Source organism: Ochotona princeps, chromosome 14, assembly GCF_030435755.1.
Source record: "Ochotona princeps isolate mOchPri1 chromosome 14, mOchPri1.hap1, whole genome shotgun sequence".
NCBI lineage: Eukaryota > Metazoa > Chordata > Mammalia > Lagomorpha > Ochotonidae > Ochotona > Ochotona princeps.
Window position 1 is genome coordinate 28,673,965 of NC_080845.1, and position 19,518 is coordinate 28,693,482.

A 19,518-nucleotide genomic window follows, 5' to 3' on the forward strand; every position below is an offset into this window, starting at 1 on the left:
TGTGGGAGTGATAACTGCTCAGGCTGGGAGTAGGTGGTGGGGGAGTGCAGAGACTCCTGCTGGACACACAGCCAGGGTGTTCCCTGGTGGCTGCACACACAGGTGGCATTGTGACCAGGCTGCCCAGGGTCAGGTCCCTGCAGCATCATGGGCTGACCAGGGTAAGAGCCAGAGGTGAGGGGCCCTCTGGAGCTTGGGGCCACCCTCTGAGAGGGACTCAGACACCTGGCACAAAATCCAGGGGCAAGGACCCGCACTTTCAGAGTACAAGATGCTCCAGTGCTCCAGACTGAATGCTGCGCCTTGGTAGACGGCTCCTCCTCCATGATGCCCGTTCTTGGCGTTTGGTCCCTGGGACCTCCACAGCCCCTCTGCGATGGCAGTGGAGAGAGTCCGCTGAGTCCGCTGCCGCTGCTGCCACCACCACCAAGTCTCCATGAAGGCCAGCATCCATCCACTGTGAGACCCACGCTTCTTTGGCTTGTTTTTCGATACTTTGTTTTGTGAGAGAAAACCGCAGCAGGCAGTTGAGCTACCCTGCACTCTGGTGTCAGAGTCGTTAGAATGGGCAAATGCAAACAAAGCTCTGAGTCTTAACAGGAATCATGCATGAATCCCCACGTGACCTTATGGACACCCTGGGCCTCCTTTTTACAGTTGGAAAGAGGGACCTTGAGAGGTTGTGCCACCTTCTGGACGTCACGTAGCCTCAAGCAGGTGGCCAAGCTGGGGTCTGCGTCTGCTGTCTTCAGATTGTCCCTCTTTGTCTTCCTACAGACCCTTGGAGGGAAAGTTTCCGGGCCCAGGAGAGGCAGAGTGTGTGCACCCTACAGGAAGCAGGCTTGAAGGCTGCTTTAGGAGTGCCCAGTGCTGTGGGGCGTGGGGGAGGGGCGGTAACCGACTGCAAGGAACTTTGAGAGCTGGTTGCCCGGGGCTTAGCCTCACACCCCTACCAGGAGTGGCTTGGTCTGTGGTGTGACCTGGAGAAAGCCCGCGGGAGTACACAAACACACACACACACACACACACACACACACACACACACACACATGGAATCCTGGCAAGCCCAATCATTCCCTAAATAAAAATTTTATTTTTTACTTGAAAGAGTTGCAGAGAGAGAAAAGAAAGGTGGATCTTCCACCTGCTAGTTCACTCTCCAGATAGCCGCAATGGCCAGAGCTGAGCCAATTTGAAGCTGGGAGCCAAGAGCTTCAATCCAGGTCTCCCATGTGGGTGCAGGGGCCCAAGCACACGGGCCATTTTCTGCTGCTTTTCCAGTTCACAAGCAGGGAACTAGATCAGAAGTGGAGCAGCGAGGACTAGAACTGGTGTCCCAATGGGCAGAGAATTGGCTTATGATGCCACCACACAGGCCCCTTCTTTTAATTTGTAAATAGGACCTCTGTTCCTGTACTGATCAGATTCAATATGCGAAGTGCAGCCCTGTGTTAAGCATGCAGAGGAGCGCAAAAGCCAGGCCCTACCCCATGGGCTGCAGACCAAAAGGGAGAGATGGCCCAGTTGTCATGGCATCCCATGACACCTAAAGCAGCTGCCTGTAGGAGGCAGGGACTGGGGGCGGTGAAGATTATGCATGGTGAAGAATGGGTGCAGCCCAGGGTCACTGCAGAAGGCTGTTCCAAAGAACTTGGGGACTGAGATCTGAAAGAGGAGTAAGGGCCAATCAGCTGGAGACGCAGCTAGGCAAAAGATCCTGAGGCTGGAGGAGGCATTGAAAGCACTCAGACCCCTGGGCACTATGAGTCCAGAGAGGTGGAGCCCTGGCCCTGGCCCTGCTGCCCCCATTTTGTTGCTATAGCAAAAGACCTTAAGTTTGTTTAGCTCCTGGTTCTGTGGCACTGGCCTCTGGTGAGGGGCTTCTGGCTGTGTCAGAGAACCATCGGGCGGGCCTGAGCGGGCATGAGCTGCGTTCACACCATGATATGCTCAGATGTATATATCCTGCATTTTATTTTTTAGTTATTTTTTGAAGATTTTATTTATTTGCATTGAAAAAGCCAGATTTGCAGAGAGAGGACAGACAGAAAGATCCTCCATCCACTGGTTCGGCCCCCTAAAAGGTTGCAATGGCTAGAGTTGAGCCAATCCAAAACCAGGAGCTTCTTCCAGGTCTCCCATGTGGATACAGTGTCCCAAGGATTTGGGCCATCCCCCACTGCTTTTCTAGGTCACAAGCGGGGAGCTGGATGGAAAGTAGAGTAGCCAGGGCACAAATTGGCACCCATATGGAATACCGACACTTAGCGGGTGGAGTATTGGCCAGTAGAGCTACTGTGCTGGTCCCAAGATTTATTTATTTAAAAGGCTAGGGGTGGGGAGAGAGAGAGAGCTTGATCTTCCATCTGCTGGCTCACTCCTCAAATGGCCATAGTGGTCAGGGCTGTGCCAGGCTAAAGCCAGGAGCCTGGAGCTACATCCAAGCACATGGGTGGCAGTGTCCCAAAGCACTTGGGCCATCTTCTCCTGCTTTCCCAGGAATAATAGGTGAGAACTGGATCCGAAGTAGAGCAGCCAGGACTTGAACAGGCTTCCGTGTGGGATGCCAGCAATTCCAGGCCATGGTTTACTATGCTGTGCCACTGCACCAGCGTTAGGTTTGTTTATTTACTTGAAAGACAGAGATCTGTTATCTGTCAGTTCACACTAACTATCCACAATAGCCAGTGCTGAGCCAGGAACTCCATCCAGGACTCCCACATGGAAGACAGAGACCCAGCTACTTGAACCGGTACTGCCGTGTCCCAGGGTGTGCGTTACAGGAAACTGGAGTCAGAAGCCCAAACGGGACTCAAAGCCAGACACTCCAGCACGTGACATGGGCTTCCTAAGCAGTGCACTGCACTTCTGTGCCAAATTGGCTCATTTTAAAAGACCGGGAACCGAGTGGTTGGTTAGTTGCCGAGACTGAATGAGCAGGTGAAAGCAGCATTGGCCATGGCCATGAGCCAACAGTTAGAAAGTGGGATGAGTGAAGGGGTGGCCCTCACAGAGGATGGCCACAGTGGGCAGAACCCTCTCCCAGCTGTGGCCTCCTTCCTGCTTGGGAGTGCGTTTACCCCGCCCCCCAGCTCAGATCTCCCTGCTCATTCAGGGCTTGGCTTTTGCCAGATGATGTGAGAAAACACCCAGGGGTTGTTGATCAGGGTAAGCTAGTGTCCAGAGACCCAGACAGCCACATGCACTGCCACTCCTAGCCTTTCAGGCAAGTCAAGCTGAGCGTGTAGTGGACTTTGGCATCTCTGAATGGGTTGTATCACTTGAAGTGAGTCCTTGTGTTCCTTCCTTGATCCTGAGCCTGTTTTTACCGATCCCCTGCAGATGTAGTCCCACGGCTAGTCACCTTTGGCAGGCGACAGGATGCTGTCTACTGGGGCTATTTGAATGAGGGTCACCAAAAGTAGGCGGGTTATTTTTTCTTTTTTCTTTTTTTTTTTTTTTTTTTTTAATTTTTTTTTAAATTTTTTTTCTTTTTATTGTATTGTTGTTGACAATCTTTACATAGTTAATTACAGTTAAAGGAAAAAGAAGGAAAAAAAAAAGGTTTAGGGGGATAGGAGAGTGGGTAATGCTATTATTATCCATATTGTTTCCATCACGTATCTGAGGTAAAGGGGGATATTGAGGGAGAAGCCCCACCCGGTTTCCCACCCACCCTAAGTCCCGGATGTGGGGCATGCTCTGAGATAGGCGGGTTATTTTTCACACCAAGATAAAGTTCATTGCCTGGGATGGGAAGAGATGGCTGAGGTCAAGGAAAGGAAGTCACTGGGAAGTGAGAGGGCCCAGGAAACAAGGCTCATAGAGACTGTAGCATGGGTCTGAGGGCACGCAGCTGCTAAGAGCTTGGTTCCCTGGATTTTCCTTTGGAGACGAAAACATGACTCATGGTCCACAGTCTAAGTGAGGAATCCGGAGGCCAGGGAGGGGAGTCAAGGCCCATAATGGGGACAGATGATAATGCATGGCAGGAAGACTTCCCAGAAGAGGGGGCCTTTGTGTGCTGTTGGGCAAAGTGCTGGAGAGGGAGTGACTGGCAAAGCAAACAGCACAAGCAAGGGATTGGAGTGGGGAAGCCCATGGAGCATGCTAGGGAGGCGATGCCCTCCCCTCTTCTCCTTCCTTCCTGTCCCCCCTCTTCTGTGTATCCTTCTTGGCCACACCATGACCCTACATGTCCAAAAAAGAAGCCCCTTTGGGCTTTGGAGTAGACAGTGCTGCCAGCTGCAGCTCCAGTGTGGGCTCAGCTTAGGAGGGGTGAGGGTCAGGGAAGAAGACAGCCTGGAGGAGGAGGCAGGAAGGAGCCAGGAGATGGGAAGATGTAGGGCAGGGGAGGCAGAGCCATGGAGACAAGGGAGAGATGTCAGGTTGTTGCCTCACAAGACACGGGACCCATGTTCCACAGCTGCCCACCACCAGGCCGGGCATAGGCTGCATCTGCACAGGGACACCTGAGTCCCAAGGGGCACTGTCAAAGCTCAGCCCCCAGGCAGAACTTTCCAGGGTAAAAGAAGGGGCCACTGCACAGTCATCAGGTGTGGTGAATAGGAGCTGGGCTTGATTAGTCCCATTCACAAATGAGCAAACTGAGGCTGCAGGATGAAGAAGACAGGCACAGGGATTGGGATCTGCCTGCTGTCCACTAAGAGGACCATGTCCATTGGACAGCTGGTTTTAGTCTCCAGATATCTCCAGGTCCTGCTCCCTAACCAGCCAGGGTCCCTGGGATAAGTTGGACCTTTTTCAGTCCTTGTTTTGCACCTGTTGCTACGCATCCCTGCAACTTGAACTTCTTCTCTGGGTCACTCATCTTCTATTCCCATGGCCTCCTGAGTGAGCCGTGCAAGTGTGTGCTGGAAATGTCACAGCTTTACCCACAGTTCCCGAGTTTGGACCTGTGGATACCTCCCCAGCCATAGTCTTGGGCAGCCTCAAGTCTCATATGGCCACGAGTCTCTAGAGAGAAGCAGGGGTGAGCAGGACCCCCTTATCCTTTTTTTTTTTTTGTCTTATTTTTAAGATTTTTTTTTATTGGAAAGACAGATTTACAAAGAGAGGAGAGACAGAGATCTTCCATCTGCTGATTCACTCCCCAAGTGGCCACAATAACTGGAGCTGGGCCCATCCGAAGCCAGGAGCATCTTCCTGGTCTCCCACACAGATGCAGGGTCCCAAGGCTTTGGGCCATCCTCTACTGCTTTCCCAGGCCACAACTGGATGGGAAATGGAGCAGCTGGAACACGAACTGGTGCCTACTTGAAAGAGGGAGGATTAGCCAGTCGCATCTGGCTCAGTCTCATCATTCTTTGGTCCGCTTTTGGCAAGCTCTGCTAGTTTACAAATTCAAGACAAGGGAACAAGAGTGATGGCAAGTGAGTCTGGCATGGCCAGAAGGCAGTTCTAGGTGGTTTCCTTTTTTTTTCAAACACTGGTGCAATGCTGTAGGACATGTGGATTCTGCAGATGCTCAGGAGAATGGCCAGTCTCCCCCTGTGTATACATTGTGTCTTGAGGCTTCTGGTCATGGTCATTTGTGTGGGATGGAAGATACTGCAGAGGGGACAAGCTCAAATTTTGGTGCCTTGGGCAAGAGGAGACGACCAGAAAAGCTCAGAGCCCACTGCCCTCCTGTTCTGGGACTCTGTACTCTGCTGCTGGCCCCAGGTGCCTACCACAACATCTGGTCTAGTGGGTTGAGATTTCTCCATTTGATACCCAGCCCTCCCACCTTTGGACGCAGGTACCTTGGCTGCCTCTGAGACCTGGGCTTGCTGACTCAGTTTCCCCCTTCTGTTTCAGGTTTTCAGGATCTGAGCCACAAATTCTAGAGTCCTTGGTGTGCATGAGAAGTGGGGGAACCTGCTGTCTTGAACACTTCTCAGCCGCTCTTTGCAGACTGCTAGGGTAATCTGGGCGACTGTAGGAAAGATGGGGACAGCTTGGAGCATCATGGTGGCAGGGACCAGTGGGGAGATGACTGAAAAGGTTAACTATGATAAACTGAGTCACACAGAAAATTCTGTAAACTAGAGCCACCCTCCAGGCTCAGGGATGTGGGTGGTGGGGCTCCACCGACAGAAGCCAGGGGTTGGGATCCCTGTCAATTTCTACTCAGATAGAGGGGTCTGGTGGCTGAACTTGTCTTCCTCAAGAAGTAGGGAGCTCTGTGTTTCTGGCATGACACCAGCTGAAACCCTGAACTGTCCCCACGTAGTGGTGGGGACCCAAGGCATGAAGCCGGGCTGGATATCTGCCTGCTCAGGGCCCTGGCCTCTGGCACTCCTGGTATATTGTGTCTGCTTCTTGGCCCAGCTGTCATCCAGCAAGAAGACAGTTGGAGACTCAGTGGGTCTGGCCGGAAATTGGATTAGATCCAAGCGGTTATTTCCATCATCTGTCAGCACCAAGGGCTGGGGGAGGGGCACAGGCTGCCGCTGTACTCGCCCAGGGGTAGGGGAGAAGGTGCTCCCGGGCACAGATGATCCCTACCGCTACCCAACTTTTGAGATCTGTGAGAGGTACTTCAGAGAGGAATGGGGGTCCTTCTCTTCTGGCTCAATCTGGAAGCCCCATTTGAAGCCCCATGCACTTTTGGTTTCCTTTTTGAAGATGTATTTGTTTCAAAGGCAGTGACAGAGAGAAGGGGAAAAAGACAGAGACAGAGAAATCTTCCATCTTCTGGCTCACTCTCCAACTGGCCACAACAGCCGGGCTGTACCAGGAGCCTGGGGAAGTAGTGTGACCTCTCTGCTGGAGGCTCTGAGTAGCCAGAGAGAAAAGGAGAGCTAGCACCTGACCCTGAAGGCATGGCAGAAACCAAGGCCAAGGGTAAGGAAAGGCTGAGAGATGGGAGGTCAGCAGGAGACCGGAAGCAAGCAGTCATGGTGGGGAGTGTGGCCAAATCCTTCCCGTTTTGCATTGAGCACAATATGCAAGAGACAGCATCACGGTTCTTATGTGTCCTATCTGCAGTGTGGCGATTCCTTTTCTTGCATCTGCCTCCATAAGCTTTGTGCAGTAGCTGCTTCGGCCGCTACGGGTTTTACCTGAGCACCAGGGACTGTGTGTGCAAGGCACAGCCAGCAGACCTGAGTGATGCATAAGTTCACTGGCTCCTCCTAGCACTCCTAAGGGGAGGTCAGTCCTCGTGCTCATCCCAGCTGGAAGATGAGGACCTGAGGTACAATCTGCTGCTGCTCCTGGTAGAGGGTTTCCCTGGGTCCCCTATTTATTGTGGACCAACTAACTGCTACAGCGCTGATGCGCTGCTTGCTTGGTTTTTGTTTGTTTTGGTTTGTTTTGCTTTGCTTTGTTTTATTTTATTTTCTAATTTTTAAAAAAAGATTTATTTTTTTAATTGGAAAGTCAGATATACAGAGAGGAGGAGAAACAGAGAGAAAGATCTTCCATCTGATTCACTCCCCAAGTGGCTGCAGTGGCCGGAGCTGAGCCCATCTTAAGTCAGGAGCCAGGAGCCTCTTCCAGGTCTCCCATGTGGGTGCAGGATCGATCCCAAGGCCTTAGGCCATCATCAGTTGCTTTCCCAGGCCACCAGCAGGGAGCTGGATGGGAAGCAGAACTGGCAGGATTAGAACTGGCACCCATATGGGATCCCTGCGTATGCAAGGCGAGGACTTTAGCAGCTGGACTAATGCACCAGGCCTGTTTTGTTTTAAGGATTTATTTATTTTTACTGGAAAGGCAGAGTTACCAAGAGGAGAAACAAAGATCTTCTATCCACTGACCACAATGGCTGGAACAGGGCTGATCAGAAGCCAGAAGCTGCTTCTAGGTCTCCTACCAGGTACAGGGTGCCAAGGCTATGGACCATCCTGTACTGTTTTCCCAGGCTGCAAGCAGGGAGCTTGATGGGAAGTGGAGCAGCCGGGACATGAACTGGCTCCCTTACTCTGTTTTTATTTGAGGATATACGAAGTGCTAGAGCTAGGTGCACTCTGAGTTGCTTGCTGTGGTGAGAGCTTGTGCAGACATGGCACCAAGATCTAGAGAAGGCCAGGGTGTCTGCAGGGAGCTGCTTGCTGTTCAGATGGGGAAGCCATCAGGGACACACACCACTCCATGGTGACTGCCTCGTTTGCAGGTGGCTGTGTGCTGGCCTCGGGCCTTAGGTGGTCTGGTGTGAAGGATGCTGGAGAGAATAGAAAGCCTGGCTCACAGTCCCGAGCCCCACCGATCCAGGAGGTGGCTGATCATGCATCCCCAGAGCGCTTGGCGTTCACTGAGAAAAGCTGCGCCACGCTGTGAGCTGAGCGCTCTCAGCACATCTCTGCAATGGGCAAGCCCCCAATCCAGGGTGCCTGGGTGGGTGAAATGAGTGGTGGAGCAGGAAGGGGCTTAGTTACATCATAAGCAGATCTGCGGGAAGAGCGGTCCCCAGATTGGCTCCTGCAGAGTCAGCCACCTGGGAGCTTGTAAGAAAAGCACATTCTCAGGCCCCATCTGCACCTGTTTGAATGTGGTTAGAACCATGTGGGTGGTTGTCCACCCTGCAGGTACCAGGCTGTCAGTCCCTATTGCAGAGAGTTGTTAAGTGTGATGCGGGCACCTGTCCCCACTGCCAGCCTGCAGCAGGGTGCCTGTTTGAGCCAGAGTACCGACATCTGTCCTGGCCCTGGTGCTGGGAGCCTGAGTAGTCAATCCATTGGTGCCCCGGCCTTCATGGCCCACACTCCCAGCCTGAGCACAGGCAGGCTGGAGACGGCTGCCTGCCCCTTCACCTCCCGCCATGCCGCAGTGCCCTGCCTGGGGAGCTGAAGGCCATTGGAGCAGTGGCCTGTGTCTCCGTGGCAATAAGCAGGCAGGAGAGGAGCAGAAAGGAATTCCCCATCCCCTCCTGGTCCTGTGGGGGGATTCCTGTCTCAGGGCGGTCATGCTCCATGTTCTTCCCAAGCCTGAGTGAGGGAGGCCTCAGAATCTTCTGCCTGTGAGTGCCGGGCCTGGAAACAGTTTACCTGTGAGTTCTAACTTCGCTGCAAGCCCATTGTGGAGCAAAGAAAACCAGTACATCCAGCAGCCAGCCCCAGAGTTCTGGCTTCCAAGTCACAGGGACTAAATCTACTTCAGCTGTGACCAGGCCACGCCCTCAGGGCTTAAAACCTGGGCGACTGCTGGCGGTCTCAGGTGTCTCGTCCCTCATCCTCGGCGTAGTTGGCATTCAGGGCCTCATCCAGTCCCCCCACTACTCTGCCCCACCCTGCCCTGAGTCCAGCCCAGCCTAGACACCTGCTCCCTTCCCCCAGTTTGTAAATTCCTTCTGAATTCAGCTTGCTGCTTCCATGCCAGTCTGTCCCATCAAACTGACCTGGTCTGGGCATCCCTGCCTCTCCCTTATAGCACCCGGCATGGCCCCCATTCGGAGGTTACCCAAGAAGGCTGGCTAGCTGAGCTACTGCACCTGGCAGAGCAAGTACTGGCAATGGAATGCAAAACCACAGGCTGATCCCAGGACCCTGAGCCTCTGACTTCTGCAATGGGCCCCATGCATGGCACTCCCCCCTCTGGACTTTCGTGTGCCCTGCTGTCCAGAGATGAACCCAGAAACCGTGCCAGGGACAGCGAGCCGGAAGTGGAGGCTCCGGATTTGCAACTTCCTGCAGGCTTCTTGGAAAGTCCCTGTGACCCTTGTAGCTCGAAACTGCCACCAAGGGAGATTGTGGGTCAATAAACCCGCCCGCGATTCGGGTCAGGGCTTGGTATGAGTGAATAATCAGGAGAGCAGTTCTCTGTCTCCAGAAAGTCCAAAAGGTCCAGCCCACAGGTGGATGGCTCCACCTGCCCCTCTGGCCGCATCCCTGTCCCAGGTGTGTCTGCCAGCTGCCGTGGCAGAGCCCACAGCCGATCGCCCTCACAGTATGGTGAGGAGGCTGTTGCCATTGTACAGATGGAAAATCAGAAAACCTGAGGCGATGAGGTTTGCCCAAAGTCGTCAAACAAATTGAAGTCAGAATTAAGGGTTTCTGGTTTGACTGGCACAGCTGCTAGGAGAGGGGCTTCAAGAGGCCCCCCCAGGAGGGTTTGGGAGAGGCTGGTGGCAGACAGCGGGCAGGTGCCTCGGGTCTGTGGGTGTGCACAGCCAGCGTGAGGAAGGATAGGGAAAAGCAGCATGAGGGGGTAGGGCAGGGAAGGGAGCAGGCAAACCCTTGCCTGCCCTGGGCTGGGTGCTTTGCACATCTCAGCCTGCCAGCCTCTGAAGTGGGTATTAGGGTTCTCTTTCACAAATATGAGCCTACCAGGGTGCATGAACTGGAGGCTAGGGAGATCCAGCCTCCAGTTAACCTAGTACTTGGCTTGCAAATGAGAGAGGGAGGTCAGAGGGAAGCAGGGACCCTCAGAACCAAGTCCAGCAGGTGACTTTCCAGCAAGGATACAGGAGGTGCTGGGTGAGATTTAAGAGAGATGACAGGTCAGGGTATGAGCAGGGGCAGATGGGAGATGAACTGATGAGTCCCCAGGGAGCAGGATGCTGAGGCCTCGGCCAGGGTGGAGGGCTTGGGGGGACCAGGGCCGGGGAGGGCATGCTGGGAAGCCCCCCGGGGTCAGGAGAGGTCAAGCAGTGTCTGAGGCGTCCAACCCAGGGACCCTGGCTCTGGGCAGTGTCAGATGTCAGAACAGGCATTCGCTCAGGCCTAATCTGATCAGGAAGAGAAGAGGCTCTTTCTTGGCCGACTCTGACTCAATCTGTGTTTCCTGCGGCCCGCGGGGAGGCATCTGTACTGGCCGAGAGGGTGGGGAGGGAGGGAGGCTGGGCAGGGGCGAGAGGCCCAGGGACAGCACAGGCTGCTGGCTGCCCCTCCAGCTCCATGCCCAGACCAGTCAGAGCATCTCAGGGTCATGTACTGCTGCTGCTTCCCTGCTGCCCCAGCCTGGCCCTGCACACACCCCCATCCCCCACAGCCCACCCCTCCCCACCTGCCCAGCCCGTTTTCTGTCCATTCTCCCAGGGCCTTAGGGGTGCTTTGCTTTTGTCCCAGGCCTGTCTGTGCCTCTGTCTGCAGCTCTGCACTTTCTGGTTTTTTATTTGTTTGATTTTTTTTTTCCGAGATCTGCAACACACTGAACCCTCAGTACATAGGCTATACAGGATTAGCGACGTGCACACACACAGCAGGGACCGTGGCAGTGTTACTACATGTGTGCCAAACACCCCTCTAGGGGCCATGTGGCTTGCCTTTCTCAATCACCAGGGCATGGTCCCTGGGAGAGTGTGACCTGGCCCCCAGCCAGTAGGCTGCAGGTCAGCCACTAGAGAGCTGGGCTATCTTGGGCAAGTGGACGTGACCCCTTAGCACCTCAGTTTCCCCATCTGTAAAGATGAAGTGATGCCTGGATGGAGGGGAGGACTGTGATGTCATGGTTGTTTGTGATTTGATATCCTTGGGGAGAAGGGTCCCAAAGACAGGATGCTTCAGGGAAGAACAGTACTATTTGCAGTGACAGGCATGCCCTATGATCACACTGTGCTTTGGGGTCCCCGTAGCTGCACGTGGCTGTTGGACAGTGGGAATGGGACTCGCTGAACAAGGCACCACACTTCACATTTGATTTCATTTGAATTAATTTTTACCTCTGTTAGAAGCCATGTGGGACAAGAGAGGCTTCTGTGTCACACAGGACCAAAATGAAAAGCCTGGCGGTCAAGCTGCCAGGCCCCTGTGCTGAGCCAGCAGGTGCTGAGATGCCCACACTTTGCATCTGAATACCTGGGTTTGATTCCTGGCTCTGGCTGCCATCCTTCCGGCTTCCTGCGAATGCAGACCCTAGGAGGCAGCGGTGATGGCTTCTTCTAGGTCTCCTACATGGGTGCAGGGGTCCGAGGACTTGGGCCATCTTTCACTGCCGTAAGCAGAGAGCTGGATCAGAAGTGGAGTAGCTGGGACTCAAACCAGCTTTTTATTTGAAAAGCAGAGAGTGAGTCAAACAGGTGGAAAGAGGGGTCTCATCCACTGCTTCATTCCCAGATACCCACAGCGGCCAAGGCTAAGTCAGGAGCAGGCAACTCCATCCAGGTCCCAACTCCTTAGCCGGCACCCACCTCTTAGGTGCATTAACAGGGAGCTGGAATCAGAAGTGGAGCCAGAACTCACCCCTAGGTACTCTGATATGTAATGTGGCTGTCCTGCTGCTGTGCTGAATGCTGCCCCCTTCGGTCTCTGTTGATCCACTGTGGTCATTTTTCCTTGTCACCAGTTGAAGAAGCCAGAGCTTCTGCTTGGTCTTCATCGTGGTGACATCGAATGTGAACCCTGAAGGCACAGTGGAATGGGGCACGTCCATATTGCCGTAACTCTTTATCTTTGAGAACTGACCCCTGTGCCCATGAAGCAGCACCCCTAGCCCCTGGCAGCCCCCCATTCTCCACTCCACCTCCTGGAATCCTAGTCCATGTGCTGGAGCCAACTCACAGGGGGTCCCCCGCTCTTGCAGCCCATCAGAGTTTCCCTCCTTTTTAAGATTGAGTGGCATGCTTTTGGACAGATAGATTTTGCTTCTTTGTTCATGCACCAGTGGCCTACTGGGTCTATTCTGCATGGTGGCTGTGGTAGCTGGTGCCACTATCAACAGGAGCAGATGGTACCTCTTGGAGACCCCGCTTTCCACTGTATGCTCAGGAGCAGAATTGCTGGCCTCCATGGTGATGCTACCTTTATGCTTCTGAGCAGCCTGCTGCGCTTTCTCAGGGTCCTACACCATGTCTCATCTCCACCCATGGAGTACAAGGGCTCTGCCTTCTCCACACCTTCCCTCCATGACACCTGTGGTCCTGCGGGCATTGACAGAGACCACGCTCACACTCGCTGTGCTGTGTTGGATTGGAGCCCCCTGGCTGTGTGGAGCACATTTTCATTGGCTTACTGATCACCAGAAGTTGACCAGTCTCTCTGCTTTAGAGAAACACCTATGGCTGTGTGCAGAGATTGGCGATCGAGTTCAGGTGTCCCTAACCCTGCTCCATCCATTGCACCATCACTTGTGCCTCAGTCACCTGCTGAGCACCACCCTCAAGGGGGTGGAGGTCTATGGTTCTTATGATCTGGGAACTTAACAGGCTGCCCGGTGATCCCACATGTAGGGTGGGTGGCATCTGGAGCTTGGGACTATGCTTCAGGAACCACCACATCACAATCATGTGACATTTCTGTTCTTGCTTCCCGTGCCCATGGGAGTCCTTGGGGAGTGTGAGAAGTCCCAGGATCCACATGCCCCACCTAGAGATTTGACTTAGGTGTTTCCAACACAGCTGCAAGCCACTACCCTGTGCTGTCACTGCTCCCGGGGTGGGGATGGGGCACATCACAGCACCTGCCCTTGGCCTTGTCCCTGGGAGGTACAAGCAGTGTGGAGGTGAACCCCAAATCCTGTCCGCAGCTCATGGTAAGCAGCCAGGACTGGGGTCCGGGTGACATCCGAGTCATCATAGGCATTCTTAGAGTTTTCTGCACTGGAATCTCCTGTTTTAAGGAGTCATTTCTAGAAGCTTCTCTTTACACAGGCAAGCTGTCCAGGTTCTATAAGAGAACTGTTATGCAAAATCCAATTTCTGGAGGCCTTGTTGGAGGAGGAACCAACTTGTTCCTGCCTGCCTGCCTAGCATGTCCCCAGGGTTAGCACTCAAAGTTCTGCATCCCACCCCATTCCCAAGCCCAGACAATCCAGGACAGTCAGTCCCCCCCAGCTTTTCTGGATCATGCCCCAGTCTCCTTGCTTTGAAGGAGGGAAGGAGAATGACCTAGACAGGGAGAGACCTCCTAGGTCCTAGCTCCCTGCACCACACTGGCTGTCACTTCAGACCCCATGACACCTTGTGCTGGGAGGTGGCCCGGCCTTGGGTTAGCAGCAGAGAGGGAGGAGAGTGGCCGCGGGGTGCCTGGGGAGCAGGAAGACTCCCTGGGAAACTGCTGGTGAACCCCAGATAGGCTATGGCCTCCTGGGCCAGAAGTTCTGCCTCCCCCTGGGAGTGCATCGAAGCCCCCATCAGGACCCTAGTTGACGTAAAGAGCTTTCTGATCCAGGTCAGGGTCCTGGCCAGGGTGTGGATGAAGCAGGCTGGCTGGCCGTCAGCATGGGAGCCCTTGCGTAGCTCCCTACTGCTTGTGTTCCTAGTTTTTGCAGATCGCCTTCACATACAGTATCCTCTCCTCTCCCGGAATTTTTTTTTTTATTAATATAATGACTCTGTGATTTACAGTTCTAATCGTTACAACTTCCACAGGCACTTATGGGGATAGCTCCATGAGCCCACAAGGTCAGATTATAGCAGAAGAAAAAAATCATACAAATCCTATGTCCTTTGACTCTCTGAGGCGAAGCCCAGACTTCTGGGGAAACGGTGGCTGTGCCAGATTCCTCCTCCTCCCAGACGTCCAAAGACCAAATTGGGGCATTTCATTCTCTCCCCAAGGCCACAGGCAGCGCAGTTAATAATTCGTGCTGCTGGCTTGGGCCACACCCAGTTTGAAAAGCTCTCCAGTCACCTGCAGCTAACCCTTGTCCTGCACTGCTCTAAGGGCTGGACACGCAAGGGGAGGCCTTTGGGAATGAACACCAAAATCTCTCTTTCTCTCTGTCTCTCCTCCCCACCATCTTTCCCACATACAACACAACTTGATTGTCACAGAAACACACTGGCATAGCAGGAAGAGCACTCCACCTCCACTTCCCACATCCCTTACTCTCACACATGCTATTTTTTATTGGAAAGGAAGAATTAACAAAGAGGAGACACAGAGGTCTCCCATCTGCTGGTTCACTCCCCAGATGGCTAAAAGCCAGGGTTGGTCCAATCTGCAACCAGGAGCTTCTTCCAGGTTTCCCAAGTGGGTGCAGGGGCCCATGTACTTTCCCAAGCCATTAACAAGGAACTGCTCAGTAGAGCAGCCAGGACTTGAACCAGTGCCCAATTGGGATGATTATGTCACAGGTGGAGGATTAACTTGCCACGCCACAATGCCTGCTCCCCACACATACTATTTTGCTCAAGTCACCTCCCTTGTACCTCAGTGTTTTTGTCAACAAATGGGGACCATAACCACTCCCCTGCCCCCATCTGCCAGAAGAGTTACAGGGGATGGGACAACCAGGTGAGCCACTCCGCTGTCAAGCATTGAGAAACCCTCAAAGCAAAGTTGAACCCAAAGGTGACCCAGTCCTTTTATTGCAGGAGGAGGGAACTCACAGCCCTGGAGCCTGATCCCATGGCAGCAAGCCCGCTAGGCATGGCAGAAGCCAAGGTGGGGCAGAGCATCAGATCTGCCATGCTTGCCAGAGCCAGCCTCGCCTTTGGCACGGGCCCAGCTAACCTGCTGGAACAGGGCAGGACCAGACAAGTGGCTCTTGAGAGACCTGGCCCAGCCCAGGGGCGCGGGTCCCCTTGTAGACTTCCTGGCAGGCTGGCACCAGTCCTCTGAATGCTGAGTCATGAAAGTTGCACATGCATTAGCACACAGTGGCCCACAGGTGCACATATATATGTACTCCGGTGAGGTCATAAGGGCACTCACATACACCACACACAGCCTGGCACATGTACCTCACACAAACCAGGCACGCCTTGGTGTGCCACCCCAGTCCCTGCTGCTGTAGCTTTCCTCCCGTGACCACACGGTGGGAAGAAGCTTGGTGGTGGAGCTAAGGGCCAGGGTGGGGCAGGTGTTATTAATGGTCATGGCTACTGTGCGGCCCTGCCAGCTGGCTTCCCCTGCACCAACCTGTTTTGCTCTTATGCTGGGGATGGAGCCTGGTCCTTGGGGAGCACACAGAGTTGAGTTCTTATTGCCCTGGAGGTGACCAGGAGCTCCTGGAAGCTGTGGGCGTTGGCTTTTTGAGGCTTCCACTTTCTTCCTGGGTGCGAGCTGCCCCTTGGGCATCAGCCTGAGCTGGAGGCAGGGGGTGGGAGGGCTGTGAGGGAGTTAGGGGGGATCCCCACAGGGAGTAGACTGGTGGTGGTACAGGGCATGGCCTGGGGACCAGGATTGTTGATGACAAAGGTCAGCTTAGCCATGGCTGCTGTGGCTGGCCCTTCCTCCCATATACACACAGTGCACCATGTGCACTCAGGTGCAAGTGTGTGCCTATGCCTGTCTGCCCAGGTGACTGCGGCCTCTCACTTGTTCTAACATGTCCCTCGCTTGCTCTAACACATCCCTCTCTTGCTCTAACACATTCCTCATGTGACTGTGGCCTCTCACTTGCTCTAACATGTCCCTGGATTTGTGTGTCTGCTCCACTCGCCAGTGCTTGCTTCCTGCTGATGTGCACCCTGGGTGGTAGTTGTAATGGCTCCAGTGTTTGAGTCCCTGCCTCCCATGTGGGAGAGCTGCACGACAGGCTGCTGCCTTCCACCTGGCCCTGGAGGGTGCAGTGTTACAGGGAGTGAACCACAGGATGGGAGTTCTTTCTTGCTCTATCTTTCCCTTTCACATGAACAAACATCTCCGAAATTCAGTGAGATCCTCTCATCCCCTCCTCAACGCTCTCCAAGTGCAAGTTCCACCTCAGGGCCTCTGGGTTCTGTGTCCTCTTTGGCCTCCTTTCTCTTGCCTTCATCCAAAAACAAGGGTGCCCGAGGCTGGCAGGCAGGTGTCAGGTGCTTCGGCTGGGGGTGATACACACTACTTCCTGCCGTGGTCCATGGGCCAGAACTAATGCCTGCTCACCTGCATCCTTCCACCTCTACTTTCTTCTCCTAGCCCAGGTCCAAATTCCTTCCTCAGCTGCTGCCTACTAAGACCCTAGGGAGAGTATGGTTCTTGCTGTTCCAAGAAGGCCTTCCTATCCAGTGCAGATAAAACAGACCCTGACTACATCCCTCCTTGAGCTTGTTTCCATTGTTGAATTTACTGCTAGGAAGCTCAGAACCACATGTGCATACCACCGCCTCTGTGTGAAGGCCCTGGCAGCATACTTAGTAGCTTAACATTCCTCAACACCTTGGGTGATCTTTTTCCTGCACTTTCCCTGTGTCCCTATTTCCTTACTGTGTTTTTTAAGTTTCTGACTATTCTGTGTCTTCTAGATTTCTGTAATTGTTGTTTTTTTTAAAGATTTATTTATTTTTATGGGAAGCTCAGATTTACAGAGAGAAGGAGAGACAAGAAAGAAAGATCTTCCATTCACTGGTTCACTCCCCAAGTGGCTTCAACGGCCAGAGCTGAGCCAATCCAAAGGCAGAAGCTTTTTCTGGGTCTCCCACATGGGTGCAGGGTCCTGAGGCACTGGGCCATCCTCTACTGCTTTCCCAGGCCACAAGCATGCACCTGGATAGGAACTGAAGCAGGTGTGACACGAACTGGTACCCATATGGGATCCCAGCACATGCAAGGCAAAGATTTAGCCACTGGACTATTGTACACGATTTCTGTAATTCTTAACTCATTTCTGGGAGCAGATGGGTATTCCTTAGTCCATTCGCTGTTTCCTGTGTTGTAATCCTGGTGAACACAGCCACGATCTGGGGCCAGGAACCAAAAGATGTGGGTGTCACAGGCCCCTGTGCTCAGAAGGCCATGGACTGGGCCAGCCCCCTGATTGCTGGGATCTACCCGAGTTTATGTGGTCTGGTTGTGTGTCTAGAAGATGACAGAACAGTCTCTCCTCACTCCTTCTGCCAGCCACCAGAATGGGCAAGTACCTTCTTGGACAAGTGGGTACCCAGGCAAATAGGGAAGGGCTCTGGAAAGTTCTTGGGAAGTGCATGTTGTGTAATAATTGTGCTTAGATTCAAAACACATTTGTAAAAGGTATATTTACTGGAAAGGCAAAGTTACACACAGAGAAGGAGAAACAGAGATCTTCCATCTGCTAATTCGCTCCCCAAACATTCTCAAATTCCTTGGGCTAGGCTGACCAGATACCGGGGCCAGGAGTTTCGCCTGGGTCTCCCATGTGGGTGCAGAGACTGAAGCACCTGGGCCATCTTCCACTGCTTTTTCAGGCGCATCTCTGGATGTTGACTTGGGAGTGAAGCATCCAGGACTTTAACTGGTGCCCATATGGGATGCTGATTTTCAGGCAGCAGTCTTACTGTGCCACCAAAGCAGTCCCTCAAAAACACATTTTTGCATCCAAATAAGTTTTTCTTTTAATTCCATGTTCTAAGTAGTTCTCAAAGCTCCTTTGTCTGCATCTCACCATGCAGCTCAGGGGTCTGGGGTACACAGACACAGTGCTGGGCACTCACGACAGTCAGGGACGGTGGGTTGTTCCAGGCCTGTCAGAGAACCTACAAGCTATTAGGGAGAAAAGACCCTGACACCAAACCCTGACCCCAGGGAGTCAGGGGCAAAGGTCAAGAGGAGAGACAGCTGTGGAAGGGTGGCTAGCTGGGGTGTCCAGGAGGATTCTCTGGAGGAAGTGACTCTGGAGCTAGGGAAGGGAAGGACTTGGATTTATGGAGCTGGGCAAGGCCAGGAGCGAGAGCCTAAGGACCGGAAACACCACAGCAGGTGGACAGGAAGCTGCATAGTAGCATCTAGGGCGAGCAAGAACCTGCCAGTCTTGGAGTGTAGACTGAGATCCATTGAGGAAGCCTGGAATGCCACACTGACCTTAGCTTTGACCCTGGGGACAGCAGCGAATGGGACATAGAGAAGGGTGATGTGAGCCAGGGGCAGGCATTGAGAGGAACGCCACAAGGTATGGCGTGCCCCAGGCCCTTCTGACCAGGAGGCCCCCATCCTATGTGCTTGGACTGGTGGGATGTGGACCCTCTCACAGGCCACTCGTGATCTGGCCCTGTGCGCACTCAGGCTTGAGTGCCCCCTGCTCATGCCCACCATCCTGGTCACACATGTGTGTAATGGCAAGTATGTAAAGCTCCTTGCCAACGCTACTCATCCCACAGCTTTCCCCAAACACCCCATGTTCCCTTCCACCTCGGGGTGTCGCTCAAGCTACTCCCTTCCCCTGGGGTGCCTTCTAGTTCTTCCTGGTCTTGTCTATAGAGCCAGATTCTGCCTAACTTTCAGTCACAGCTCATATGTCCCCTCCCCTGGGAAGCACTCCCTGATTGCCACATACAGGCTCTTCTCACAGCCTAGAACACGCTGGGTTACTAGCCACCCCAACCCCTTCACTTCAGTGAGAGCTGGGCTCAGGCTTGCTGCCTTCCACCCCCAGGACCCAGCATGGGGCCTGGTGACACAATGATTGGTGCTCAGTATATGCTGAGTGAACCATGTGATGGTTGGTCAAGGAGCCAAGGAATCTCCAGGTGTCTGGACTGTGCTTGCAAGGGTAACCGCTGGGTTGGGCCAGAGTCTGTCGTGTGCCAGGGAATGGGAATATACCATCTCCTGCAATCCACGTGGCCGATCTATGTTCTCCCACTTGGCCGATGTGAAGACTGAAACTCCAAGGGGCAGGGAATCGCCTGCCCATCCACCTGGTGAAAGACTTGGTGGATGTGTGGGCCAGGAAGGCCTGGCTGCTGGGTTAGGGGCACCTGCTGAGGTGGCTGGGGACTATAGGGCTTTCTCTGTT

The 19,518-nt window shown here is 53.7% G+C and overlaps 1 protein-coding gene across 2 annotated transcripts in view; it reads left to right on the top strand.

The window, feature by feature from the left end:
* Positions 1–19,518, top strand: part of CORO2A (coronin 2A) — a 53,115-nt gene that overhangs the window by 6,441 nt on the left and 27,156 nt on the right. Inside the window, exon 1 of one of the 2 annotated variants that reach the window (XM_058672279.1) lies at positions 154–459. The exons of the other annotated variant lie outside the window; for it this stretch is intronic. Coding sequence (XP_058528262.1) covers positions 325–459 — 135 coding nt within the window. The 5' untranslated portion in view covers positions 154–324. Of the gene's footprint in view, positions 1–153; positions 460–19,518 lie in introns of those variants that run through there. 2 annotated transcript variants of the gene reach the window in all.